Source organism: Microcaecilia unicolor, chromosome 13 (assembly GCF_901765095.1).
Source record: "Microcaecilia unicolor chromosome 13, aMicUni1.1, whole genome shotgun sequence".
In the NCBI taxonomy this organism is placed as follows: domain Eukaryota; kingdom Metazoa; phylum Chordata; class Amphibia; order Gymnophiona; family Siphonopidae; genus Microcaecilia; species Microcaecilia unicolor.
This window is the reverse complement of record NC_044043.1, coordinates 84,197,670-84,225,606: the sequence shown is the minus strand read 5'-3', so window position 1 is coordinate 84,225,606 and position 27,937 is coordinate 84,197,670. Positions and strand designations below refer to the sequence as shown.

Genomic DNA, 27,937 nt, shown 5'->3' with positions numbered 1-27,937 from the left:
CTCACGCGCTATTTATAACAGGCCTGTTGGTGTTGTTGCTATGATGATCCGTCACAGCTCGCGCAGGTGACGGTTTGCGAGAGTGAGAGAGTAGAAAAAGTGGCGCCACGGCGCGAGGGAGCTGATTTTTTTTTTTTTTTTTTTACGGTATCCTGTCGTAGGAAACCCTTCCGCCTCCGATCGGGTTTTTATTTTGCCCCCACCATGGAGGAAGCGACCTCTCCGCCGACCCCCGGCCAGCTCTCGCAGCCTTTCTTCGACGCGTCGCACGCGCTGCACCTGCTGCGCGGCCTGAGCGAGCTGCGCGCCGAGCGCAAGTTCTTCGACATGACGGTGTCGGCGGGCGGCCGCGACTTCCCCTGCCACCGGGCCGTGCTGGCCGCCGCCAGCCGCTACTTCCGCGCCATGTTCGCGGGCGAGCTGCGCGAGAGCCAGGCCGAGCGCGTGGAGCTGCACGACGTGGCCGCCCCCACCCTCGCGCTGCTCCTCGACTTCTGCTACACGGGCCGCGTGACGGTGACGCAGGACAACGTGGAGCTCCTGCTGCAGGCCGCCGACCTCTTCCAGTTCCCCTCGGTCAAGGAGGCCTGCTGCGCCTACTTGGAGCAGCAGCTGGACGTCAGCAACTGCATGGAGATCCAGGACTTCGCCGAGGCCTACGCCTGCCGGGGGCTGGCCGAGAACACCAAGCGCTTCATCCTGGCCCACATCGTGGAGCTGGCCCGGGCCAAGGAGTTCGAGAAACTGCCCAAGAAGCGCATCCTGGAATACATCAGGTAAATGGCACGGAAACTAACTAACCCGGGGTGCAGTAATGATTATTTAGTGTTTGCAGGCTCAGTGTGGCTTACAAAAACCTGGAATGGCATCAGCATTTCAGGGAGCAGAAATACGTTATTATTTAAAACGCCTTTTTTTAATTGATCGATTAAACAGCAATGCAAACGCAATGTGTCTTACAATATCTGCTTGTTATACTACTATCATGCTGCCCAAGAACCTTCTGCAACACTGTCTGTTTTCAAATATATTTCCACTATTCATGATTATTGTGAGCCACATTGAGCCTGCAAATAGGTGGGGAAATGTGGGATGCAAATGCAGTAAATAACCTCTCAATCCCCAACACAACTTTTTCTTCTACATCGGATAAGCTGGAAAAAAAAATAATCCTTGTTACCCTAACATATGCTGTTCCCTCTGAAACATCTTAAAGCCCCCAACTTTCCAAATATAACTCGCCCATACCCCAAGGACAGTAACAACATGGAACTAAAGGAACCATCTGTAACTAATAGGGTGCACAGCCAACCTGTTAAAGACTCTATTATTCACCTGTGTAGGCAATGATTGAATATACCGTATTTTTTGGACTATAAGACGCACCTAGGTTTTAGAGGAGGGAAATAGGAAAAAAAAAATGTTGCTTTTTTCCCTCCTCTAAAACCTAGGTGCTCCGGTGCGTCTTGTCCGAATCCCTCCCTCACAGTTCGGGATCGCCCTCCCCCCGGCCCTGTCACCACTTCTCCCTACTCACGCAATCTTCCCTGGTGATCTAGTGACGTTGGGGCAGGAAAGAGCCCAGCACGCTGCTCTCCATCCTCCTGTATGCATTGCTGCCTGACGGTCTCGGCGAGATTCAAAATGGCCACCGAGAATTGAAGTCTCTGCGGCCATTTTGAATCTCGTCGAGACCGTCAGGCTGCATACAGGAGGATGGAGAGCAGCGCGCTGGGCAGGAAAGAGGGGGCTCTTTCCTGCCCCGACGTCACTAGACCACCAGGGAAGATCGCGTGAGTAGGGAGAAGTGGTGACAGGGCCGGGGGGGGGGGGGGGGGGGGGGAGCGCGATCCCGAACTCGGAGGGAGGTAAATCTCTACCTTCGGACTATAAGACGCACCCCCCATTTTCCTCCCAAATTTGGGGGGGGAAAAAGTGCATCTTATAGTCTGAAAAATACGGTATATCTCCCAAATAGACAAATAATTTCCTCCTTTTAAATGAAAGATGAGCATCTGTACTCTCCAAAATCATGAGCTCCTACAATTTATTTCTCCAGTTCTAGTAAGGGTGGGGTCTGTGCCCACCAAATATTGCATAATACATCATTTTGCAATAATATGGCATTAGCCAGTAATAAGTCTCCCTTTTTACTGCCCTGGTGTGGAGAATTTAAAATTGGCATTCTTAGGTTTGGAAGTGCCAGACTGAATTAAAAAATATATATTATTTGCCACAGCTTTTGTGTGGGTGTTGGATCTAATTTGGGATCCTACATAATTGGAGAAAGAGTGTATATTGTGCTTGCATATTTCCATTAATTACTGTGCTGTCATACATTGGATATTTTATATAAGACGTTTCAGATTTGGGCTAATGAAATGTTTCTGTTCAGGGTTTTAAGGATACACAGAATACAAAATTATAAATGATGAATACATTTAATATGGCTTGCTGTGGTGAAATAATGCATCCTTCTTCCCTTCCCTCCTCTCTCCCCCTCCCCCCACCACAAACTGGACTCCTGATCTCTTTTTACTTGTTTCTGTGGTTCTGAATCAGGTAGCCTGCCAAAGCACAGCAGTGTGATCACTTTAGTGATCCTATTAAATACCTCCGGGTTAGGATTCAAGAATGTCCTGTTGAATTGCTGTTTGGCCTCTAATTTCATGTTGGGACCTTGGGAAGTCATTCAGCTTGTTCAAATGCTGTTTTGCTTGTTTCCCATTCTTTATCTACTGTGCAGGCTCTTGATGGTGGAAAATACCACCTCTAGAATGCATGCTAGAGGATTACTTGCATGTTTCTTCACTGATGCCAGATTTAGAAAGCATGTTGGGAGCCTCTGGGTGAAGGGCAGTGTGTAAATTCAGATGACTGTTATTATCATCATCAGTGACGATCGTCTGTGTGTGGATAAGGAGGAGACAGCCTACCAGATCGTGCTACGCTGGGTAAAAGCTGATTTGAAGAGACGTCAACACTTCTGGCCAGAGCTTTTCGAGCATGTTCGCCTGCCCTTCATTCGTCGCTTCTACCTGCTGGCTCATGTGGAGAGTGACCCGATAGTGTATTACTGCCCACCCTGCCTCAAACTCATCAGTGAGGCCCGTATCTTCCAGTCTTGCGAGTATGATCGCCATGACTATCCCTGTGAGCGTATGAGACCCCGACCATCAACTGGACTGGCTGAAATTCTGGTTGTGATTGGTGGCTGTGACCAGGACTGTGATGAGCTGGTCACTGTGGACTGTTACAATACCCACACAGGACAGTGGAGATACTTGGCAGAGTTCCCAGATCACCTTGGGGGAGGCTACAGCATTGTGGCTTTGGGAAACGACATTTATGTCACTGGTATGTATAGTCCAAGGTAACATATTTTGGGAAGTGAAACTTTATTGGCCATGTTCATTCTTAAGTAAATCAGAATTAGTGAAAAAATGGCTTTCATATGTAATAAGTTAGTGACATTGGGTACATTTAAGGTTTAGTGGTCTTGTATACCATTACACTTCATTTCTACAAGTATTTTATCAATGAGTTTACATACATGGTATTGCATTGTCTGACCAATTTTCTACTTGCATTTTCAGATGTGTAGCTTTTGTTCAATAGATCATTATGTAGCATAAGGCAAATTTTGCTTTGACCTTCTTTTCATAGATATCTGACAATCTACACACCCGCTATTCGTTTCAGTGGAAAATGACTTGTATTTTAATTTTTGGTATAGTAACAGGAAAAGATCTTGTACTTGGAGTGCCTAGGGGATATAGATATCAATCCTAATAAACCAGGGATGGACAACCATGAGCATAGAGGGCCACAACCCAGTTGAGTTTTCAAGATTTCCACAGTGAATACACATGAGGTACATTTGTATACAATGGAAGTAGTATATGCAAATCAAGATTGTGCATGTTCACTGTGGAATTCTTGAAAACTCAACCGGGTTGTGACCCTCTGTATGGTTGCCCACTCTTACATCCATAAATTTTATCCTTTAGAGTTTTAGCTGCTGAGAGATCTAGTATGATTGGAATTTAAATTTATGAACATTTTATAAATGTGTTATTTATAATGTGATCGAGGTGATGTTAGAGTAGTAGTGAAGGAATAGATAAGACTACCGCTTTCCCCAATGCCCATCCACCTGCAGCGTATCTAGCAATGGAGAGGCTTTAGGCTGCTGTTACTGGAGCACTGCATATGCCCCCATAGCACTCGTTTCTTGATGACTCTCCCCCCCCCCCCCCCCCACACGACTGAATTCATTCAAATATCTTTCCAACTTTCTCTCCTCTACCTATATATGTCTCCCTAGCACATACACTCTGGTCTATCTCCTGCTGCAACACTGGTACAGCAAGGATTACAAGTGGAAAGAAAGGAGAGCAGCTGTGCATTGGGCTGCATCCTTCTCTGCTGATTTGGTGCTGAATGGAAAATTTGAACCAAGCAGTGCAAATTTTATATTTCAATACTGGGAGGCAGAAGAGGAGGCTGTGGCCTGACATCTGTTTGCTTTTCCTTCTGCTTGTGCTTAATGGGGGGTGCAGACAAGTGCATCGGAGATGCAGTGATGAGGGGAGGGGGGTATGGAAGAGTAAATAGCCTTCTGCTGATGCTTCCTGTGTTCTGCAGCCCCAGTGGAGCTTCCCATATGGTCAGACTGGAAAACATAGGTGCCAATTCTGATTTTGTCACCTTGGCAACCTGGCATATGGGGTTTGTCCAGCCTTGTATCCGTACAATTCAAATTTCAGACTCGTGTGTGTTTATCCAGGTTGTTTATTTTTGGATGTCAAGATGGAATATTCCCTTGTGGTTTAGCTGTGTGAACTGACATGCGGGCATGGGAGAACATGTTCTTCTGCTTGTGGTTATACCTCATTGTGGGTCAGACTTCTGTGATATTAATAGGTTTGGAAGCAAAACCCTGAAGACCACAAATAGTTGAAAGTATTTTATACCTTAATTCTTAGCTGTTCCTTATCATGCTAGACCAGTCCATACTGACAGGTTATGTTGCCATACCAGCAGGTGGTGAGTATTGCACCATCTGCTGGAGGTAGAGAAATACTGAGATGTTCCAGGCTAGACTGGTGCAGCAGTTCTTTCTGAGTAGGACTGTCTCCCCAGGATACTATCCAGGGCTTATAGCTCTTGAGGTTGAGCACACTCACTTTCATTCACTCTGTCTATCACATACACTCTCTCTGAAACATACACTCCGAGGAAAACCTTGCTAGCGCCGTTTCATTTCTGACGGAAACTGGCCTTTTTTTTACTAGTTTTTGATAAATCGGAGTTGACTGGAGACATGGTTGCAGCAGAGCTTTCCCTTTCAGTGGGCTATCCATAGTTTTAAATATTTGGGGTTTCAGGTTCCATAGGGACTGGACATGGGTGATTTCATTGAACTATACACCCCTATTTCAACTACTTCAACGAGATTTGTGTAATTGGTATATGGGTGGTTATCATTGTGGGGTTGCATGGTAGCCGTTAAGATGAACGTGCTTCCACGATTGTTTTTAGTCTAAACTTTGCCGATGAATGTTCTGTTGACTGACTTAATTGCACTCCAGGGTGAGATCTTGACATTTATTTGGGGTGGGAGACCTCAGCTTAACATGAAAGTGTTGTGGCAGGATATGGAGTTGGGAGGGAGGGGGATCCCTAATCTTTTGTGGTATTATTGGGCTTGTAAATTGAAGTTTATATCGCTATGGGAGAATGGCTTGCAGTCGGCGGTGGTTAGGCTGGAACAGTAGCTCAGGATCTCGGATCACATTGGAGGAGTGTCTTTGGGCCTGATTCTCACAAGTTTAACCAACAAGTTACCCATAATACTTGCGTGTCCCATCTGCTCTTTTTTTTACAGAGTTTTCTTAATAACAAAACTTGGTAGAGGTCGGCGCTCTTCGTCTCTGGCTTATATAAGCACTGAACCTGCCTTTTCAGCTGGCCAGGGGAGAACTAATTTGCAGTATTGGGCACAAGGTGGGCTGCTTAGGTTTAGGGATTTGTTAGATGTGGAGGACCTTCTTACGTTCCTGGAGTTGCAGGAGAAATGTCATATTCCCAGTAAAGATTTCACATATCTACAGGTTAAACAATACATATTGCAGCAGGGCTGGTTAAAGGACGATCTAGATGACACTGAACATCTTAAGAATCTTTGGCAGGGTTTGGGGAAACTCAGAGTGGCTATTAAATTCTGTATCGTTTTACACAGTAAAGAATTTCTGAACTGTGCTTTTATGGAGTCTTGGGCGTGGGATTTCAGTTGTAAGAGTGTGGCTGAATGGCATTTGGAGATTTAAAAAAGCGTCTCCTTGTGTACTGCTGAAGTAGAATGCTTGTAAGATTCTTACTGGATGGTATTACACCCCTGTGAAAATTCATAAAATGTTCCCCACAGTGTCTGATGTCTGAAGGTGTGGGAAGGCACCTTTCTACATATTTGGTGGACATATAGGCCTATACTGGACTTTTGGACTACAGTAACAGTGTATTTCCATTATCGTGGGGCGTTTTCCTTTTGGACCCCCAAGTGAGGCTTGCTGGGGTTGGGTCCTAAATGGCAGCGCCTTCAAGCGGATGTGCTTGATGGCTGCTAAATTTTATTGTGGCTCACTGGAAGCATTCTGAGGGCCCAGTGCCCTTAGATTGAGCTTGAAGTGAAGCTTCGTGAAGAAATGGAGCAAATGACTGCCATATATCTGGGACGTTTTGTTTCAGCTGCTGATGAACGGACTCACCTGGACTATTTGCTACAACTTGTGAACTCTTTTTTAGAAGGGGTGGGTTGGAAGTGGGGGGAGATACTTGGTTCTGGGATGCTGAAGAGTACCTGGATCCTAGTTGTAGGCGGTAAAATTATGGTGCTATACTACTACTACTACTTAGCATTTCTATAGCGCTGCCAGGGTTACGCAGCGCTGTACAAGTTTAGAGGAAAGGGTTTAAGGGGATGGGGATTGGTGTGGGGGGGTTAATTCTACATTGCCTTTATTTGAGAATATTCTTGTATTTTGTACTGTTTTTGCTGGGGTGCTGTCACCTTTCTGTATTCTATTTACAATAAAAATCTATTGTAAAAAAAAAAAAAGTTCGGACTCCTGGGCAAAAAAGGTTGCATACTAACCTTTGCAGCTTTTAGGGGGAACCCAGGGCCTTGTTGGGGGGGGGGGGGGGGGGGCTTTGCCTGAGCTTCAAAATGGGCCAGAGTCTCTAGCAGGGTCTCAGTTCCTGAGGAAGATGCCCCACTGGTCAGATTTCATAAGGCTTTTCACTTGTTCTCTACCCGAAGGGAGAAAGCCTGGGGAAGGGATCACATTTTTGAGGGTCTGCACAGTACTAAGGCCTTCCCCTTCCATTGTGCTCTCATAGATAGTTCTGACAGAGTTGGGAGGTGCTGGATGGTGTTGTTTAGGGCTCTAAGTTCATGAGCAGACTTTATCGTCTCCTGCTCAAGAATGTGGATAAGTTGCTGCACCTCCCTAGAGCGGATGTTTGGTGACAGCGATCATCAAGAAGGCTACCATCCTATTGGGGGTCAGCTCTGCTGTTTAGGATTCCCATGACAGCAAGATTCAACTGCCTCTCAAATAGTTCTTTAGCATGTTGTACAGACCTTTCAGGGTTATCAAATATTCCAAATAAAAATCAGGTGTGGGGAATTCTGAAGTTATTGGATCTTTTTGAGACCTATTTCTATATTCCGATCAGGGCTTAGCACAAAAACCTTCTGTGCTAGGACAGTATTTCCAGTTTTGAGTTATCCTGTTTGCACTGGCCATGGCTCTGAGAATCTTTTCAAAGGTGGTAGTGATAGCCTATCTACGCAAGCCCTACTTGGGGGATTGGCTGATTTTAGCCAACTTCAGGGTAGATTTGAGAGGGGTGAACCCTCTTCCCTTTTCAGGTGTTTGTTCTTTGAATGCATCAGATGAGAAGTGAATTATGCTGAGTCACTGGGTGCCCTCACGTAGGTTGGAGTACCTTGGGCTACTTTAACACCAAGCGTGGAATGGTGTCAAACCTAGGAATATGTGAACAAGTTCTGCGCTCAGAATATTCTGTGTGCAGTGGGCTCCCTGGGCTTGTGAGTACCTATAGCTGCTTTGTTCCATAACAGCCCCCGTTGGTGGTCCCCCCCCCCCCCATCTCAGCAATTTGAGATCTGGATTCCTCTGTTTCCCCCCAAAAAAATCACCTGGTGGGGGTGGGGCTCTCTAGTGCCATCTGCTCAAGGGTCTCCTCCAGATTGGGCGGTACTCACCACCAATGGTAGGCTGGGGATTCACTTTCTGGAACAGGTTGTGTAGGGGCTTTGTCCCCACTGAAAGCCTCCTGAAGCTGAAGTATCAGTCATCTAGAGGGATAGGCCATTTGTTTGGCCGTCAGACATTTCTGGCTGATTCTTCAGGGGAGAAACAGTGCAGGTGTTTAGACTATGCAAGTGTGGTGTCATGCTTCAGCAAGCAAGTTGGGCTAGGAGCGCAGCAGGTCCTGGGCAGTATGCCATCTGAGGTGATCTTGGCAGCTCACATTGTCTACTCTCACAATGTGCAAGTGGATTTTATTAACAGATACTCTGGGCCCTGGAGAATGGGAGTCTAGTTCCTCGGCCTTCCAGATCCTAGTGGATCATTGGAGAATTCCTTGCTTTTACTTGATGGCCTCTAGCCAGAACATGAAGTGTTTGCACTTCAGTTGCAGGAAGGATCGGGGTTTAGCAGGGTCGATAACCTTCTCCTGTCTGGAATCGGTGTCTTTCCCCTGTGGTCCTTGATCGGTCAGGTCCTCAGAAAAGGAGCTACTCCTCATCCCTTTCTAGTAATCTGATATCTCCAGATTGGCCCTGGCATCTGTGATACACAAACCTAGTTTGGTTGTTGGTGCTCCCAAGAGGACTCTGGCTCTAGCTCAAGCAGCAGAGACCCATTCTAATGGAGGATCAGGATCCCTTTGGCTTATAGCTTGGCCATTGAGAGGCAGCACCTGAAACAGAGGAAATGCGTGGCCTCTGTTGCAACCTTGTTTTCACTCCTTCACTTCCTTTTAGCATATATCTGTGTCTGGCAGACCTTTGAAAGTTAGGCTCCACTCTGCACACCATCTGGCATTTTCACAGCGAGGTCTTGTGCCGGGATTAGCCCTTTATTACCTGAAGGTTGAACTGGCAGCCCTTTTGTGCTTCAGAGGTAAAATCAAAGGGCTCTCCCTTGCAATACAGCAGGATGCAAGCTGGTTCTTGTGGGCGATTAAGCAGATTCCTTCCCTGTTTCGTAGTTTGCTGGGCTGTATAGAGAGGGGTGTGACCAGCAAGCGAAGGGAGGTGTTGATGCCCCTGTATAGGTCATTGGTGAGGCCTCACCTGGAGTATTGTGTTTGGAGGCCGTATCTGGTTAAGGATATAAAAAGAATAGAAGCGGTGCAAAGAAAAGCTACAGAAAAGGTATGGTATCTGCGTTACAAGACGTATGAGGAGAGACTTGCTAACCTGAATGTGTATACCCTGGAGGACAGGAGAAATGGGTGATAATGATACAGACATTCAAATATTTGAAAGGTATTAATCCGCAAACGAACCTGTTCCGGAGATGGGAAGGCGGTAGAACTAGAGGATGTGAAATGAGATTGAAGAGGGGCAGACTCAAGAAAAATGTCAGTGTTTTTTCACGGAGAGAGTGGTGGATATGTGGAATGCCCTCCCGCCGGAGGTGGTGGAGATGAAAACGGTAACGGAATTAAAAAATGAGTGGGATAAACATGAAGGAATGGATCCTCAGAAGCTTAGCGGAGATTGGGTGGCAGGGGTAGTGGGTAGGAAGCGGGGCTAGTGCTGGGCAGACTTCTACGGTCTGTGCCCTGAAAATGGCAGATACAACAAAGTCAGGTATGCACATAAGAGTTTATCTTGTTAGGCAGACTGGATGGACCGTACAGGTCTTTCTCTGTTGTCATTTACTATGTTTATGCCTCCTTGGGACCGCAGCTTGGTCCTGAAGGCCCTAGTCAATCCACCTTTTAAATTGGTCTTGCTGAAGGATTTGTCTTTGGGTATCTGAGCAACAGAGTCTTTCCTGCAGGGGTCCTCTTCAGCTGACTGTTTCCATCAAGATGCTACCTTCCTTCCTTCCTAAGGTGGTTTCTCCCCTTCTCCTGAATTAGATAGTTTTGCTTCTGACATTCTCAGAGTACAGTTGGGCTCTGCTCTGACTTCGTAATCTGGATGATCGCAGAGTGATCCTACAGTACTTGATGATTTTCCTTTTAGAAGTCAGGCACTCTGTTTCATCGTCCATGCGAAGGGGAGGCAGCTCTGAAGTCAACAATTGCCTGGTGGATTAAGGAGGCAATAGAAGTAGCTCACATCCTGAGTTTGCCAGTTCATTCGACTAGAGCTTGGGCAACTTCTGGTCAGAAGCTCAGGCAGCTAACTGTAAGGATATCTGTAGAGTAGCAACATAGTGCAACAAGAACCATTTGTAAAGCATTACAAGATTGGTGAACAACAGTCTTGCAAGGGACACTATCTTCCACCCTGATGGATAGAGCACTGGTACATTACATCAGTCTGTACTGGCCTAGCAACATAAGGTGAAACTTACTCCTAATCTAGACCATTCCAGGATGCACCAGAAGACAGCAAAATTAGAGAAGCCTTCAGGTCTGGCTGTCCTAGTTCTTTATACATTTCTTGAGTATTCTTTGAGGTCTGCAGAAGGGTTCCCCAGTTGCAGGTGTGGTAGGTATATTTTTGTATGTAGCTTCCTTTTTTGGTTCTTGGTTGGCTTTGGCATTAGCATACTGAGACATTCCAGGTTGCACTACTCCCTGTGTTGGCGATTGTCACTAAAATGGTTGACTCTCTGCTTCCATCTGCTGGTAAGGTGAAACTGTCAGTTTGGACTGGTCTAGGACAGTAGTTCTCAACCCAGTCCTCATGGCACACTTTTTGAAATTTGTCTCATGCATATTTATTGTAGATATTTCTAAAGCCTGACTGGGTTAAGAATCCCACCTTAGATTTAACAAAAATAAATAAAGAAAATTGGGCTGGATACACATCCTCATGAGTAGGTCTAAGCTGGCAGAGGAGGAGGAAGTGACCCGATGTGCAGGAGTTCTCATCGCCATCATCCTGCCATGTGACCTCTGTGGGGGAGGGGGAGAGAATAGCAGATGCTGGCTGATGTGCCCTGGGGGGGTGGGTGCAGGGCGAGTGGCACGTGGGGAGGGGGCAGGTGCAGGCAGAGTGAGCAGTGTGTGTGCCACATAGTGGTGGGGGCAGAGCAAGTGCTGGCTATAGGAAAGGTGGGAGAGAGAATAAGAAGTGCGAGTGAGTGCCTATGAGAAGTGGGGGTACTGCACATGGGAGGGGTTTTGTTGGGACTTAGTAAGATAGAACTAAGGAGGCTGGAGCTGAGGAGGGAAAAGACAGGGATTTTCAGGCTTTGAGGGGGAAAATCTATGCAAAAACTACAAATAATGCAGAATTTTGCAGGATTATCAAACATTTTGCGCAGAATTCCCCCAGGAGTAATATTAACCTATTTTAGAAGCTAGTGTCCTACAGTCGGTGAAACTGAAGAGGAGTTGGATTTTTCAGCAGGATAATCCAAATCATCATAGTGCTTACAGGAAAGAAAAGGTTTGTTTGTTTTTTTAATGGTTTAATAGTCTCCAGATTTGAAGAATAATGAATCTGTGGGGAGCATGAAGAGGATTTTTTTTTCAAATGCAAATTGAAAACATGTTCTTAATCTGGCTACAGGAAATGTTAAGATGCTTTTTGTGCTATAGGACACATTACAAAGTACTGGCTGAACAGGGTATCCCAATTTTTGCACTTCCCATATTCACTGTTTTCTTATTTCAAAACTGTTAAAATTGGCAGATGAATAGTGCATTGAATTTACAGAAAGATGTCATGCTTGCTTGTGCTGCAGTCATGTCAAAATGTTGTTACCCCTCCTGATTTTCCGTTATTGTAACTTTTTTTTTTTTTTTTTTTTAATTACTACATTCATTTATATAAAGAACAAAATCCATGTGAAAAGTAACTGACCACTTGGTTACTAATCAACAAATTGACCAAATTTTTAGTTGATAATTAGATTAAGCTGATAGAACAGAATTGCAGCCAGCCCTGTTGTATCTAAACCTCACTAGATATTAAATCTTACCATGAGAGTGAAGTAACCACAACAAAATTTCTACAAGAATGTTGTCATGATCAAAGAGAATTCCAGAAGAGATTAAAGAAAAGTTGTTGAAATACATTCAAGGACAAGCAGGCCGTATAAGTCTCGCATGTGGGTGATGTCATCCATGGAGTCCAGTGTGGAAATGCTGCCTAATATACTTCCCCTTTAAGAGTTTGAGGCAGTGCTCCCACTGCACATGCATGTGTGCCTTCCCACCCAAGTTTTGAGTTCAGGATCAACAATCTTTCTTCATTCTGTGGTGGAGAGGTTTCATCTGTTAGTGTTCCTCTTCACTGTGTTCGTTTTTTGCTTATAAGGTGCCTTCCCTCACAGGATTTTTTTTTTTGTCCTATTTTCGCTTCTTTTACTGAGTTGTCCCTTCTATACCTTTTTGTTAGAATTATTCCCCAAGTCCAAATAAACACTGTCCTTAAAGCCTTTTTTCACTCTTCATCGCATCTGTGCCCCTCGCCCTTTATTCTCACTCTCCATTATCCATTCTCCTTTTCTTTGTTGAGCAATTACACATATTGACTACTGTAATTCATTGTATGCTGGCCTTCCCCTCTACTCAAACGCATTTAACTGGTCCAGTCTACTGCGGGTCTGCCTTCTTCATCGCTATAAACGCTTTGATCATGTCTCTCCACTTCTCTGTCTGGAACATTGGTTACTCGTCTCTCCACTTCTCTGTCTGGAACATTGGTTACTCATCTCTGCCCATACTCAGTTTAAACTCTTAATTCCTTAGCCTACCTCTGGACCGGCCCAGAATGTATGTGACTGATGGGTGCACGCCTTCCAGCAGGTGGAAACTGAAAACTGTGACTCTAGAGAGAGATCCAGTATTCTCAGTCTCCAGCAGGTGGAAGGTAGTGAGCCCTTCAGTCTCATTCCTTGCTATTTTCTCTTTCTCTGTTTGGTTAAGACTTAGCAAAGGATACCTCCTGTTTCAGGTATTTCTTACTTTCTGCTGTGCATCCGGGTTGTTGCCTGTTGGTGGAGGCTGAGGTCTGTGGGAGTCTAGCAGCTTCGGGGATGTCACATGTCTTCCCTAGTATCGGAGTGATGCCCTGTTGTTAATTGGTTGTGCCTCAGTCTCTGGGGGAAGAGACATGTAGGCAGGGAGAGGCAGCTTCCAAAAAATAAAGAGAATTCAGCGATCAGCTGCTGTTTTTGGTGCAAGCAAGGCAGCTCTTTCTCCTTTCCTTGCGACTGGCCTTCCCTTTTCCTTTTTTGCGCCTCAAGAGTTTATTGAAAACAAAAGCGTTCCCAGTGTCATGGCAGAGAAACTCCGCCGCTGTTCTATATGTCTGGCGGGACATTGGAGTGAGTGGTTGCTGTAAGTATTACACCACGGTGAATATTTAGTCTGAGGCAGGTGCGGCTAAGTATTCTGTGCTGGTGTCTCAGGGTTCCGATTTGGGCATTTCGAGTGTAGTACAGTCTGCTCTGGTTTTGGCAAGAAATGCCACCATTTTGTCTCCATTTGTCTTGACGTCCCAGCCTGCTTCCTTGCCTCCAGGGTTGCCTGAGGGAGTTTGTCTGTAATGCTAGCAGCATCTGAAGTGGGGGGGTTCTCCCTTAAATTTGTGCTGCAGATGTATCAGGGTTCTCCCTTAAATTTGTGCTGCAGATGTATCAGGCTTTTCTGCTTCACAAATCTAACTCTCCTGAAGCTCCTGTCAAGAGGCCTGTTGAGGGTCAGTTGGTCCTGGGATCTGGAGGAGGACTTGGCCTCTGATCCAGACCAGGAGATGCCATCTCTTGAGGAGCCAGAGTTTTTTCTCTGAAGGGCAGATGGCTGAGGATTTTGATCAGGTTGATTCAGGAGCTGAAGCTCTTTCAATGGAGGAGCACCCTGAGAATTTTCCATAAAGAGGATTTACAGAAGCTCATTTCTAATTTCCACTACCTTGTGTTTTGAGGAGCAGGAGTCCCCTGCTGTAGAGGGATGGGAGGTTGACCTCGTGAATGGCATTCGAAGGCCAGGTAAGACCTTTCCTATGCACCAGGATATTAGGGATATTAACCACAGTGGGATGTGCCAGATTCTGCCTTTCATCCCACTAAGTCTATGATGTATCTTCATCCGGTTCCGGACTCCGATAAATCTCTTCTGAAGCCGCTGGTGGTGGACGTTGTAGTCTCTGCTGTTACTAAAAGGAATACGGTTCCCGTGAATGGCTGTACTGCCCTTAAGGATGTTCAGGATCGCTATATAGAATCGAGTAGCTTTAATGTCTCTGCTTTGGCTGTGCAGGCAGCTATTTGTGATTTCTTTCGTAGCGATCTTGCTTTCGGTGGTCTGAGAAGGTGTTGGATTGCTGTTCGGATGATTAGTTGGCTATAGATACAGAAGTGACTTGAGATGGGTTTGGCCTTTTTGGCGGATGTTTTTCTGATTTTGCTGAGAGCTTCCTCTGTCTATGGTTTTAAGTGTGGTGGCATGTAGGTCTCTTTGGCTACGGGGTTGGTCAGCAGGTGCGGCTTGTAAGTCTAAACTTAGTAGATTTCCTTTTAAGGGTTCTCTGGTGATGAACTAGACAAGTTGGTCTGCAATCTGGGAGAGACTAAGAGCCAGAGATTGCCTGAGGATCACCCTAGAGGTTTTGGGTGTGATGTAGTCTTGGGCTGCGGTAGGGGCTGAGATTTTGTCAGTATAGACCAGGCAGAGTGGCTCCAGTTCAGCGGTCCAGGTTCTTTTCAGAGGACTCGGTTCTTTCAGGGTAATTGAAGAGGAGGTAGGGAAACAGGCACCTCCTTCCCGTTTTCCTCTCGTCTTCAGCAATCAGGATTTGCGGGCCCAGCTGCTGATTCCCATCAGAACTCGCTTAGCGCAGTTTTATTGGAAGTGGGCCCAGATGACCTCCGACCAGTGGGTTATAGAGGTTATTCATTCGAGAAGAGTACGCTTTAGAGTTTGCATGTCCTCTGCCAGACGCCTTCTTGGAGTCTCCCTGCTGCTCTTATCTCAAGGCGAGGGTGGTCAGAGAAACTCTTTTCCAAAGGCTTTTTGCCCTTCAAGTAATTTGTCCAGTTCCCTCTTCAGAGCTCAGACAGGGTCAGTATTCTATTTAATTCCTCGTCCCAAAGAAAGAAGGTTCTTTTATATCTATCCTAGTTCTTAAGGCAGTCAGTCATTCTCTGTGTCGTCTTTTTGTATGGAGACTCTGCGATCGGTCACTGGCATTCGGGCCGGAGAGTTTTTGACTGCGCTAAATCTGACAGAGGCCTATCTGCACATTCCTATTTGGACCACACATCAACGTTTTCTGTGCTTTGCAGTGATGAGCAAGCATTATCAGTTTTGGGCACTGTCCTTCGGTCTGGCGACAGCCCCTCATACATTTACCAAGGTGATGGTGGTGGCTGCAGCTCTCAGAACAGAGGGCATTCTAGTTCATCCTTACCTGGATGATTGATCAGATCAGTCATATCAGGAGATTGTTCAGGTCACGGACCGAGTGGTACGCTTCTTGTAGTCCCTAAGTTGGGTAGTCAATTCTCAGAAAAGTTGTCTTCAGCCGTCTCGGTCACTAGAGTACCTGGGGGTGTGCTTTAATACTTGGCAGGGTCAGGTTCTTCTTCCCCTGGTCCATATCCTGAAGTTGCAGTCTCAGATTTGCCTGTTGTTACAGTCCTCTGTACTGAGTGTAAGGGATTATCTTCAAGTACTGGGTTCCATGGCGGCAACGATAGAGGTTGTGCCCTGGCAAGGGTGCACATGAAGCCTCTTCAAAAGTCTCTGCTTTCCAGGTGGTCTCTGCAGAGGAATTCTTTGCAGTAAAAATTGTCCCTCCCAGCGCAGGTGATGGGCGGCCTCTGCTGGTGGCTCCAAAGGGAATGCCTTTAGATCAGCTGAGATGGATAGTGGTCACAACAGATGCCAGTATCAGGGGCTGGGGAGCTCACTGTCAGGGGCAGTATGCTCAAGGTCTTACTCGATTAACCTTTTGGAAACCAGAGCAATTCTGCTGGCTCTCCAGGTGTTTCGCCACTTGCTGTTGGGTGAATCAGTTCGCATCATATCAGACAATGCCACAGTGGTGGCCTATATCTGTCAACAAGGGAGGACAAGGAGGAGTCAGTTGGAGTGGGGGGGGGGGGGCAGGGGTTGAGAGGAAAACCTACAAATATTTATTTAAAGTAGTTCTGCAAAAAAAAAAAACTGTAGCTAAGTTTCCTCAGCAACAATGTGAAAGACTGATATCAAATTATAGGAATTGCTTGGTTTCAATTATTGCTGCTAAAGATGGTGCTTGAGGAGGGAATTACCTGTATCACCCATGTGAAAAAGTAACTTTTGTTGTTTATATAAATGACACAATTTCAAAACTTTTGGATTTTACTCTGGTTCCCTTTGCCTAATATTTGTTTTAAAGATCAGAAACTATTCCATGTAGTAATAGTGGAAATCAGGAGGAGGGTCAACAGCCTTTATCACAGCATTGCATGTAAAAGCTGCATCAACTTCTGTTCACTCAGGGATTCATTGAAACATACAGTGTCAAACAAGGGTGTCAAAACATAAACGTATGGCTGTACATTGCTAATTTTAACTTTAAAAACATCTGTAGTGAGGCAAGAGTAGGAAATAACTACTTACCAGGAGTTACGTTTAAGGCTAACAATGTTTTTGAAATGCTTTCTCTTAGGTGGGTCTGATGGTTCCAGACTCTACAATTATGTATGGCGGTACAACTCCAGTGTGAATGAGTGGACAGAGGTGTCTCCGATGCTGAAACCAAGGGAGTATCACAGCTCAACAGTTTTGAAAGGCTTGCTTTACGTTATAGGCGCAGACAGCACAGAACGCTATGATCATACTATAGATGCCTGGGAGGCATTGCAGCCTATGTTATACCCGATGGACAACTGCTCAACTACTTCTTGTCGAGGGAAGCTCTATGCTATTGGCTCCCTTGAAGGCAAGGATGCCATGGTTATACAGTGTTATGATCCAGAGACTGATTTATGGTCCCTCTTGAACTGTGGACACTTGCCACCTTGGTCTTTTGCACCAAAAGCTGTAACACTCAATGGGCTCATATATTTTGTAAGGTGAGAAACGGTTTGTTTCGAGATTGCTTTTAATTATATGCAGGGCTGTGGAGTTAACACTAAACATCCAACTTCTCTATTTTTCTATTGTCCGACAATTGCTACTGTGTATAGTATTTAAGAGAGATTTTGCTGTTTCTTTATGTATAAAATTAGAATTAATAGACTATAAAATATATTTATTTGAAGCTTGAACTTGGAACCTGAAGAAAAAAAATGCTGCCAAACAAAAATATTCAATACACTAAGGGCTCCTTTTACAAAGCTGTAGTAGTGATTCCGGGCTCCTTTTACAAAGCCAAGCCACAGTAGTGATTCCAGCATGGCAGATGCAGCAAAGCCCATAGGATTTGAATGTGCTTTGTCACATTTGCCGTGCCGGAATCGCTACCACAAAGGAGCCCTAAGTGTTTATTTTGAGGCCCGAGTCAGTACATTTTATTGACTCCAACCTAAATTGCTTCCAACTCGGATTCCACAGCCCTGATCAAATGTGTATGTTCTTGATTTCCAAGTGCATTAGAGTAGTACCGTCCCCCAGACGCACACAATTTTTCAACAAATTGGATTTGTGTGCAAAAGAATCTGAGGGCTTCCTTTGGTTGATCTGGCCAATTCCCCCCCCCCCCCCCCCCCCCCCTAATCTGCATGCCCATGTTGGTGAACATGCTGTATGCATTTCTGATTTGCAAGAGAGTTTTGGTCGTCGTCTTAGAGCAGACAAAAGCCCTCAAGTTCACCCAGCTTTTTTGGTTGACACAAGCTGTTTAATTTGACCAACTTTTTTGGTTCTTTTGATTTCAATAAATCTGGAACTGCCATTGTGAAATGTACTGCAGCTTCTTTGTTTATACCTAAGCAGGCTTACAGGGTCATGTCAAGGCTCACAATATCTGTCATGGGCAATTTTGGTAGCTCACCTGAGATCAGCCTCTATGGAGAAGATTTGTAGGGCTGTGATTTTTTTTTTATCTAGATGTGAGCTACAGTAAGGAGCAAATTATAAAAGCTCACTGGGATAAGGCACATTCCCCGTAATGAGAAGGAACAGTTAATTGAAGGAGGTGCTGATCCTTTTTGGTCTTTATATTTGTTCATCAATTACATTGCATGTGTATTTAATATTAAACCAGTTGACTTCGTGCTTCAGGTTGCAGCATATAAATAAAGGGGCTCATTTTCAAAACAAGTCCAAAAAACATCAGAAGGTTGGCAGAAGGACGTTTTTCTCTGAACAAATGTCCAAGTTGCAATTTTCAACACCCCTAGTTTGGATGTTTTGCTCCACAGTTCATCCAAATTTCAAGGGGGTGTGTTTTGTGCGGGGTAAGGGCGGCACCAACAGATGTTTTTCTGCAATAGTGGAACAAAATGAGAACATCTAGGGCCAAAATTAAGATGTTTTGGCTAGACCTGTTTGTCACGACCAAAAGGTGCCCTAAACGACCAAATGACCACTGGAGGGATTAAGGCATGACCCCCTCCCACCCCCCCAAAGATATGAAAGAAACAGTACATACCAGCCTCAATGACAGCTTCAGATGTTAGGGCCAGTCCTATTAGAGAAGCAAGCAGGATCCTGGAGTAGCCTAGTGGTCAGTGCAGAGGACTGTAGAAGAAAACTCAGGTTGCCAGAGAGGCTCAACGCGAGAGGATTTTTGGAACCAAGTCTGAGTCCACGATGTCTACATCGAGGTCGGTGGCATCAATGTCGAAGACCACATCGGGAGCATCTGCCATATGGCTGCTTTGAGACCCATAGACGCTGGAAGCAGTAGTGCATCGGGTGGGTCTCCACCTGTCTCGACACCAGCTGCTGCACAGGGCCCCCGGGACTGACCAGCGTTGGACGTGAGAATTCAACGCCATCCTCGGCACCAAGGAGTCTCGACACCGAGCTTCAGGTGAAGACGAAGAAGCATTGGCATCGGTCATGCTTGACCAGGAGCTCTGGGCCATTGAGGGATTTGGCACCCAAGAAGCATTGGCGCCAGAAGGATTGCTCCCCCTCTATTCAGGAGGTACCGCTGCGTCTGTCTCCAGGTAGCCAGGACTTGACTCCTGTCTCAGCTCCATCAGTTCTGAGCCGGCACCTCAGTCTTTCCTGGTTCCGGGCCTTGCTCCGAGCTGCTGGATGGCCTTTTGCAACGGTGTGCATCAGTATCCGGGGGGGGGGGGGGGGGTGCGCTTGCGCCTACCCTATCTCCCGTTGCAGCCCTGCTTGGCTCTTGGCCTGCGATGCGGCCTCCAACGTCAACTAGCACCCATGCCAGTACCCCCTTGACATCAGTGGAGGAAGCTTTGCCGGAGTCAAGGCAGGAGCTGACTCCTTGACTCCCTTCTCGGGGACATGGCTCTTCTAAGTCAAGGCAGGCACAGTTTGGCCCTATCATGTGGCGTTTGTCTGACACTGACGAGGAATGCTGATGGGAGTCGGAGGAGGATCCAAGGTAGTTTTCGGAGTATGAATCCTATGCATCCCCTCTGAACCCTCCCCTCCACTTGAAAGGAGAAAGTCTCCTCCAGAGAGACTTTTGTTCCCTCCTTTTGTAAAGGAAATAGCTGAGACTATTCCATTTCATTTGGAAGTGGAGGACGAGCCCAGGGCTAAGATGCTCGAGGTCCTGGACTATGAGTCCTCTCCTAGGGAGGCCCCTGTCCTGCCTAAGAAGATTGACACCATGTATTGGATCCACAGCACACCTGGTTCTGATGGGCCCCAGTTGCCTCATAATTCTGTGGTGGTGGAATCTGCTCTCAAAAGAGCCAGGAGTTCTAGAGACTATGCCTCTGTACCCCCAGGCAGAGAAGCTAGTACCTTGGACTCTTTTGAGAGGAAGATGTTCTGGGCCTCAATGCTCGTGTCCTGTATCCAATCATACCAACTCTTACAAATGTGTACTTGCGGGACTCTGTGAGCAAGCTGTTGGCGGACTGTCTCTCACCAGAGCAAGCCGAGTTTGTATGCCATGAAGCAGAAGGCATGTTGTAAGTTCTTGGCCAGGGGTGCCTACAATACCTTTGACATGGCATCCTGTATCCCTGCTCAAAGTATAGCAGTGCACAGACTCTCATGGCTGAATGTTTCTGACTTGGAACAGTCGGTTCAGCGGAGGTTGGTGGATGCCTCATGCCGTGGGTGGGGGGGGGTGGGGAATAATCTTTTTGGAGAGAAGGTTGAGGTCGTCGCTGACCAAATCAAGAAACACAGTGATACCATCTCTTCTCTCTTCCGCCGGGGGCCTTCTGCATCAGCTTCCTCATCTAGGAGGTCTTTTGAGACGTAGTTATGCCACCACTTCTCATCAGCCTGTTCAGGCTCAACCCCAGTGTGCTTGTTCTTGTCAACAGCGCACACCAAAGGCTCCTGCTGCTCCCCAGTCAAAGCAAGGGGTGAGCTTTTGACTGGCTCCAGCAGACCATAGCCGCTGTAAAAGTGTCCATCCTGGATGACTTGATGGGGGGAGGCTGAAGTTTTTTTTCTTTGAAAGGTGACCCCATGTAACCTCCAACCAGTGGGTTTTCCAAATAGTTTGCCTCGGATACACCCTCAGTTGGCTTCAAAAACCTCCAAATTGCCCACTGAGAGCTCTGCACGAGTAGGTACATGCAGAGGAACTCTCCTGTCTTCTGAAGGTCCATGCGGTCGAGCCCATTCCACCATGGGAGGAAGGGCTGGGATTCTATTCCAGGTACTTCCTTGTGCAGAAGAAGATGGGGGGGATGTGTCCCATCCTAGAACTAAGGGCCTTGAACAAATTCCTGGTCAAAGAATAGTTCAGGATGGTTTCCTTGGGCACCCTTCTACCAATAATTCAGAAAAATGATTGGCTATGCTCTCTGGACTTGAAGGATGCATATACTCGTATCCTGATACTTCCAGCCCCCACCGGAAGTATCTTTGATTTTGGCTGGGAACGCCTCACTATCAGTACCATATGTTGTTGCCTTTTGGCCTTGCGTCAGCTCCCAAGGTATTTATCAAATGTCTAATGGTAGTCACAGCGTCACTAAGCAGACTGGGAGTCCGTGTGTTCCCTTACCTTGACGATTGGCTGGTGAAGATCATGTCTGAGGACAGTGCTCAGGAGTCTATGTGGAGGACTATTTGGGTGCTAGAGCTTCTAGGGTTCGTTACAAACTACCCCAAGTCCCATCTTTGCCGTGCTCAACAATTGGCATTCATTGGAGCCCTGCTCGATACACAGCAGGTTTGCGCCTTTCTCCTAGGACCGAGAGCGGACACTAGTTGCTCTGGCTTCTCAGGTTTGAGCCTCGCAGCAGGTCACAGCTCAGCAGATGTTGAGGTTGCTGTGCCACATGACTTCCACATTTGTGACACCCATGACCTGCCTTCACATGAGATCTGCCCAAAGGAACCTAGCCTATCAGTGGTGTCAGGCTATGGGAGATCTAGCAGATGTCATTTAAGTGCCTGCAGAGCTTGTTCACTCTCTCCTCTGGTGGACCATTCGATCCAATTTAACTCGGAGACTACCATTCCAAATCCAGCCTCAAAAGGTTCTGACGATGGATTCATCTCCCTAAAGGTTGGGGAGCTCATGTAGATAGGCTTCACACTCAAGGACCCTGGTCCCGCTAGGAAATAGGTCTTCAGATCAGTCTTGAGCTTCGGGTGATCTGGAACGCTGTAAAGGCTTTCAGAGATTGGCTGTCCAACCAAATTGTGCTCATTCAAACAGGTTGCAATCAATGTATTACATCACACCATCTGTGTCAGGAGGCTGTCCAGATGTGACGCTGGGCTCACCAACATGGCATGTTCCTGCAGGCCACTTATCTGACTGGCAAAAAAACAGTCTGGCTGATAGGCTGAGCACGGTTATGCAACCACACAACTGGTCTCTCAACATAGGTGTTGTCCGCGAGATCTTCTGAGTGTGGAGCACCTCTTCAGTGAATCTTTGCCATTCAATTGAATCACAAAGTCCCTCAGTTTTGTTCCAGGATGCAGGCTTACGTTGGATGCCTTCCTCCTGCATTGGGGACAGGTCGTCTGTATGTGTATCCTCCCATTCCTTTTATAGGGAAGCCTTTGCTGAAACTCAAGACCACAGGACCATGATCTTGATTGCACCTTACTAGCCACAGCAGATATGGTTCCCTCTTCTTCTGGAGTTAGCCTCCGAAGAACTGTGGAGATTGGAGTGTTTTCCGACCCTCATCATGCAGAACGAGGGATCTTTTCTGCATCCCAACCTTCAGTCTCTGGCCCTCGCAACCTAGATGTTGAGAGCCTAGAATTTGCTTCTTTGGGTCTGTCAGAGGGTGTGTCTTGGGTCTTGGTGGCTTCCAGAAAAGATTCCATTAAGAGGTGGTGTTCTTTCAAATGGAGGAGGTTTGCCGAATACCTGCTTGAATACCTTCTACACATTTCTGAATCTTGTCTTGAGACCCTCCGTAAGGGTTCACCTCAGTGCAATTAGTGCTTATCAACATGTAGAGGGTAAACCCATCTCTGGACCAGCTTCTAGTTGTTTTGCTTCATGAGAGGTGTGCTTTTCTCGGAGCCTCCTTTCAAACCTCCACCCGTGTCATGGGATCTCAATGTCGTTCTCATCCAGCTGATGAAAGCTCCTTTCGAGCCATTGACTTCCTGCTATCTGAAGTACTTGACCTGGAAGGTCATTTTCATGGTGGCTGTTACTTCAGCTCGTAGAGTCGGTGAACTTCGGGCTGTAGTAGTGGATGCATCTTATAATAAGTTTCATCACAACAGAGTAGTCCTCTGCACGCACCCTAAGTTCCTACCTAAGGTTGTGTCAGAGTTCCATCTGAACCAGTTGATTGTCTTGCCAACATTCTTTCCTCGACTTCATCCCCATCCTGCCGAGAGAACCTTGCACTGCAAACATTACATGGAGCAGACAAGGCCCCACAGTCTGCCCAACTTTCGTTTCTTTCGATCCCAACAGGATGGGGGTCACCATTGGGAAATGCACAATCTCTAGAGGGTCATGTCAAGGCTCACAATGTCCGAGCCATGGCTGCGTCGCTAGCCCACTTGCAGTCAGCCTCCATTGAAGAAATTTGCAAGGCTGCAAAGTGGTTTTCAGTCCACACATTCACATCTCATTACTGCCTTGAGCAGGATACCTGACATAATAGTTGGTTTGGACAGACAGTGCTGTAGAATCTGTTTGGGTTCTAGAATCCAACTCCACCCCCTCAGGCCCATTTATTCTGTTCCAAGCTGCATTCTCACTCAGTTTGTATGTAGTTTCAGTTATGTTCTCACAGTTGTGAGGCCCAGTTGACCAGTGTTTACTGTTTCGGTGAGCCTGGATGCTAGAGATTCCCTACTTGTGAGAATAAATAGGCCTGCTTGTCCTCGGAGAAAGCGAAGATACTTACCTGTAGCAGGTATTCTCTGAGGACAGCAGGCCTTATATTCTCACAATCCCTCCCACCTCCCCTAGGAGTTGTCTCCTATTATTTTATTTTTTCATGCTGTAGTATTTTAACTGTGGTAACCCCACCTTTGCGGCTGGTGGTTAGGCACTAGTGCATGCACAATGGAGCATGACGTATACTCCACAAAGTTCTCTAAAGCTTATTAGCTCCAGACCGGGCAACACAGCATTGCATTACCCACTTGTGAGAATATAAGGCCTGCTGTCCTCGAATACCTACTACAGGTAAGTATCTTCGCTTTTCATGGAGAGATGTAATTCAGTATTTGCCTTGCTAGTTGGACTTAGGCTTATAGAGACTGAGCAATTCTAATGTCGCAGCCTTCTTCCTATTGGTTTATCTGCTTCATGTCCACTTTTTTTTTTTTTTTTTTTTTTTAGGGATGATTCTGCTGAAGTGGATGTGTACAATCCAAGAAAGAATGAATGGGACAAAATCCCATCTATGAATCAGGTATTTGGTTGTTTGGGTTGTTCAATTAAAAACCATTTCTTTTCAGCCTTCTATTGAGTGATGGGTAATTATATGACTAATGGGAGGAAGCAGAGCAGCTAAAGAATGCCAAGTAATTTTTAAATAAAACACTTGCTTACAATCACAGTCTCCATAGAATAAACTTTGTCTTTCTGTGACCAGCATCTTGAGTAGTCATATGACTTTTATTTTAATGGAGGGTATTTCCAGACATTTTCATATCTTGTGGCATAAATGAGAAATTTTGACCTTTCATTTGCTTTTTAATGTACTGTATAAGAGACTGCATCTAACCAAGTTTCTGAAACTTGTTTCTTTCCTTCTCTTCTTTTTTGTAAGATTATATTGTTTTCCTAATCCATTGCTCCTGCTGTAAGACCTGTCTATCTTACTCTCTGTGGTTCACTGCAGTACCAGAAAAGCCGCAAGTGGGAAGTACATAGTGACCAAAAATGTGTTTTTGTTTCATTTTAGGTTCATGTTGGAGGAAGCTTAGCCACACTTGGTGGAAAACTCTATGTCTCTGGAGGCTATGATAATACATTTGAACTATCAGATGTGGTGGAAGCTTATGACCCAGAGATGAGGACTTGGAGCATTGTGGGGCGTCTTCCACAGCCCACATTTTGGCATGGCAGTGTTAGCATATTTCGACAATTCATGCCACACACGCAGTATGGGTTTGATAGTACTGGCTTAGATAATGCTAATAATGAGAGAAATGCTATTCACCTTAACAGGCATGACCACAATTTTCATAATCGTAATCTCAATGAATTGTATTGATGGTAAAACCAATCTGGAGGCAGAAGCTAATTGTCATTAAATTGATGAAATGTTAACGGGTTGGAAGAACATTTAGAAAATGACATTGGTCATTTGCTGAAAGATGGACAAACATCTCTTGGTAAATAGAAATGCTGTTCTCATCATAACTTGACATATACTTTCTGCTTCTTGTTGAAGGATCTGTAATACGTGAGGAGATATTAAAAGATGTGTATTTAAAAAAAAAAAGAACCAAAAACTTTATGGGCAAGCATTACTGTGTAAGTTGATTATGGTACAGTACATGCTAACTAGAATCTTTCAGTGAAGCACTGAGCTATGTATCATTACACGTTTGAAAATTGATACGTCTACGTTTGCCTTGTTATGCATGTGAGGTTTAATTTAATAACTGTAAAACATATTATAATTTTGCCCATGTTGATGGAAAGAGAGGACATTTACTTTGTTAGTAGGAGAGGTGGAACTGTTAATGTCGGTTATCCTGTGAGCTGTATAGGTAGTGCTGATGGATTGGCAGCAGTGCAGTGGCACTAATTTAAAAAAATAACAAAAGTGTGCACATTTTGATGTTTGAACTCCACCTGAACTGGCTGTGTGGAAGCAAATCCCCCCCCCCCCTTAAGTTCTGTCCACCACTTTTGATGTGCGAAGTCTTGCTTTTTCTCCATGTTTTGTGACCTGTGTATTCATATTTCCCAAACATGCAAGTACTTGTATTTTAGGACGTAACAGTTCTCTAATTATATTACTGCAGAACTATCTTGTGTATATACTGGTTTCAGCACAGTGCCACAAATGTGGTTAGCAGGGTCACATCTAGAGGATGTGAATAGTGAGAACACTTTTTTTCAGATACTGTTGTGACTAGATAGATGGTATTAGAGCACCCAATTAATAGTGAAGCTAAACACCAGAAACCTATACACCACTTTTATATATAGATACAATTATGGAGTGAAGAAATGTGTTAGAATTTATGGCTAGAAATGTTTCTGCACTCCTAGGCTGCTATTCACAGTTGGACACTTAGAGGGTGAAGAAAATTTAGGTAATTTTCACTTTGTGGCCTCTTCAAAAGATAATAGCCTTAATTTGTACCTTGCCTTAAAGGTAAAGCGAGATGAAATGTTTAGGATGGTATCTTTTTTTTTTTTTTTTTTTTTTTAAGAGGATGGATGGGGAGAAGCATGTATATCTTTTCCCTTTCCCCTAGGTTTTCATACTTGTAACTCACATTTCCTAAGAGGGAGTAGGAAAGCGCTTCTAAAACATATACTGTACATTAGATATAATTTTAAAGGTTTACTTTGTACAGACAAGAACAGTAAAATAAGCTGAAATTTTTTGGTACATATTTGATTGCTAATGGCGTTCATCCTATTTTGGAAAAGCCCTTTGCAGAATAGGGCTGAGCTTACTATTTCTAAACATAAAATACTCTTTCATGGAAAGGGTGGTGGATGCGTGGAATGGCGGGGGTCATGGAGACGAGGACTGTGTCAGAATTTAAGAAACTGTAGGACAGGCATATGGGATCCCTTAGGAAAGGAAGAGTTAGTGGTACTGTGGATGGGCAGACTGGATGATCCATTTGGCCCTTATCTGCCATCATATTCCTATGTTTCTATACTGTTGATGAAAAAGTTCACCATTCCATTACAGTAGAATAATGTAGTGTAACAGCCTTATTAGACCACTTGTATTGCATTTTAACCTATCACCACAAACATTTTTTTTTAATTTTATTTATTTATAACCATTTAAATTTTTACAAGTGATAAAAACAACTTGCTGGAAATACAGAGAAAGTAATATGTAGGAATTATTTCAGTTAGGTAATTCTATTCTCTTCCCTTAGACCACTAAATAGGGAGAGTGAAACAAGATAAGGAGATCAATTAAACAGTAAACAGAAAAGAAAACTGTGGTATTAACCTGATTAGCCCCAGATATTACTCGTCTAATTCATTATTCCACATTGATCATCTGGTTGGCTTCTTCAAGGCCAATAGGGTGTATAGTCAAATCATTTCATTGAAACATACTTATTGTCCAATATTAGAAATAATACATCTGATTACATTCTTCTCTTTTAAAAACCAGAAGTTATTTAACAATACATATACTTACGTCTCTAATTCAAATCCCACTGATTAAAGTAATCCCAGTTTTCACAGGCTTCACTCCTTTTAAAGTAATAATTTGAGGAAATATTTCTGAGGAAAACTGTAGGAATCATACCCGGAACTCTCCCAAGTCTCTATTAATCTATAATTTTATTCAAATTTCTGGTCTTATTATCATTTTCAAAATCATAACCACTTCTTGCTCATGTAGAATCATTTGTTATATCAATTTTTTACTCTAAGGGTTCAGTTGAATTGTCCATGTAGCTCTCTAATAAAATTATATCTGAAACAAAATTATTTACTGCCACTGTTAGGTCCCGAAGCGCCTTCCAGATGGTATTCAATGTAACCTCCACGGGAGCCCAAAACTCCAAGTTGATTTCTCCATATGTGTTTAGGAGTGGTTCCGCCGATTCGGGTTCTGCTGTAAACGTCCTTCGTTTCAGCATATACCTCTAACTCACTCCTCCACTCCTTTGGTTGAATAATTCGGGAGCGATGATGGAGTTTTTTTTCAGGGCCAAGAGTGTCGACACTCCTTCGCTGGCACTAATCAAAGGACTTGCCAACCCTTTCATCTGTGGGCAGTTCGTTGCGCAGCGGTCCCGCACATGTTGCTCAGGGGATAAACGCTGGCCATCGGCGGCTGACCGCCGGTTGTCCCCTTCCTCTCAGTTAAGGTAACTGCAATTGCAGAGAGGAAATTTTACGTAAAGAAGACGAAACTTCAGAGGGCAGCTGGGCCGTTGGGCATACGAATTTCAGGTCACCATCTTGCCACTCTCCCAGTTTGGGACACTCGTCTGGTTTCTCCTC

At 45.1% G+C, this 27,937-nt stretch overlaps 1 protein-coding gene across 1 annotated transcript; it reads left to right on the top strand.

Moving 5' to 3' along the window:
- Nucleotides 1–26,124, top strand: LOC115456767 (kelch-like protein 21). Its single transcript, XM_030186050.1, has 5 exons — nt 1–776; nt 2,897–3,357; nt 16,886–17,291; nt 24,107–24,179; nt 24,675–26,124. Exons 1-5 carry the CDS (start codon nt 205–207, stop codon nt 24,984–24,986), a joined length of 1,824 nt encoding a protein of 607 aa, XP_030041910.1. The 5' UTR covers nt 1–204; the 3' UTR covers nt 24,987–26,124.
- Nucleotides 26,125–27,937: the final 1,813 nt, after the last annotated feature.

Bases quoted from the DNA above. Each gene is read 5' to 3' on its own strand.
- LOC115456767 (XM_030186050.1), top strand. From the start codon at position 205: ATGGAGGAAGCGACCTCTCCGCCGACCCCCGGCCAGCTCTCGCAGCCT. The intron at 777-2,896 runs GTAAATGGCACG...TATCATCATCAG, and splicing joins CGCATCCTGGAATACATCAG to TGACGATCGTCTGTGTGTGG. The intron at 17,292-24,106 runs GTGAGAAACGGT...TTTTTTTTTTAG, and splicing joins GGGCTCATATATTTTGTAAG to GGATGATTCTGCTGAAGTGG.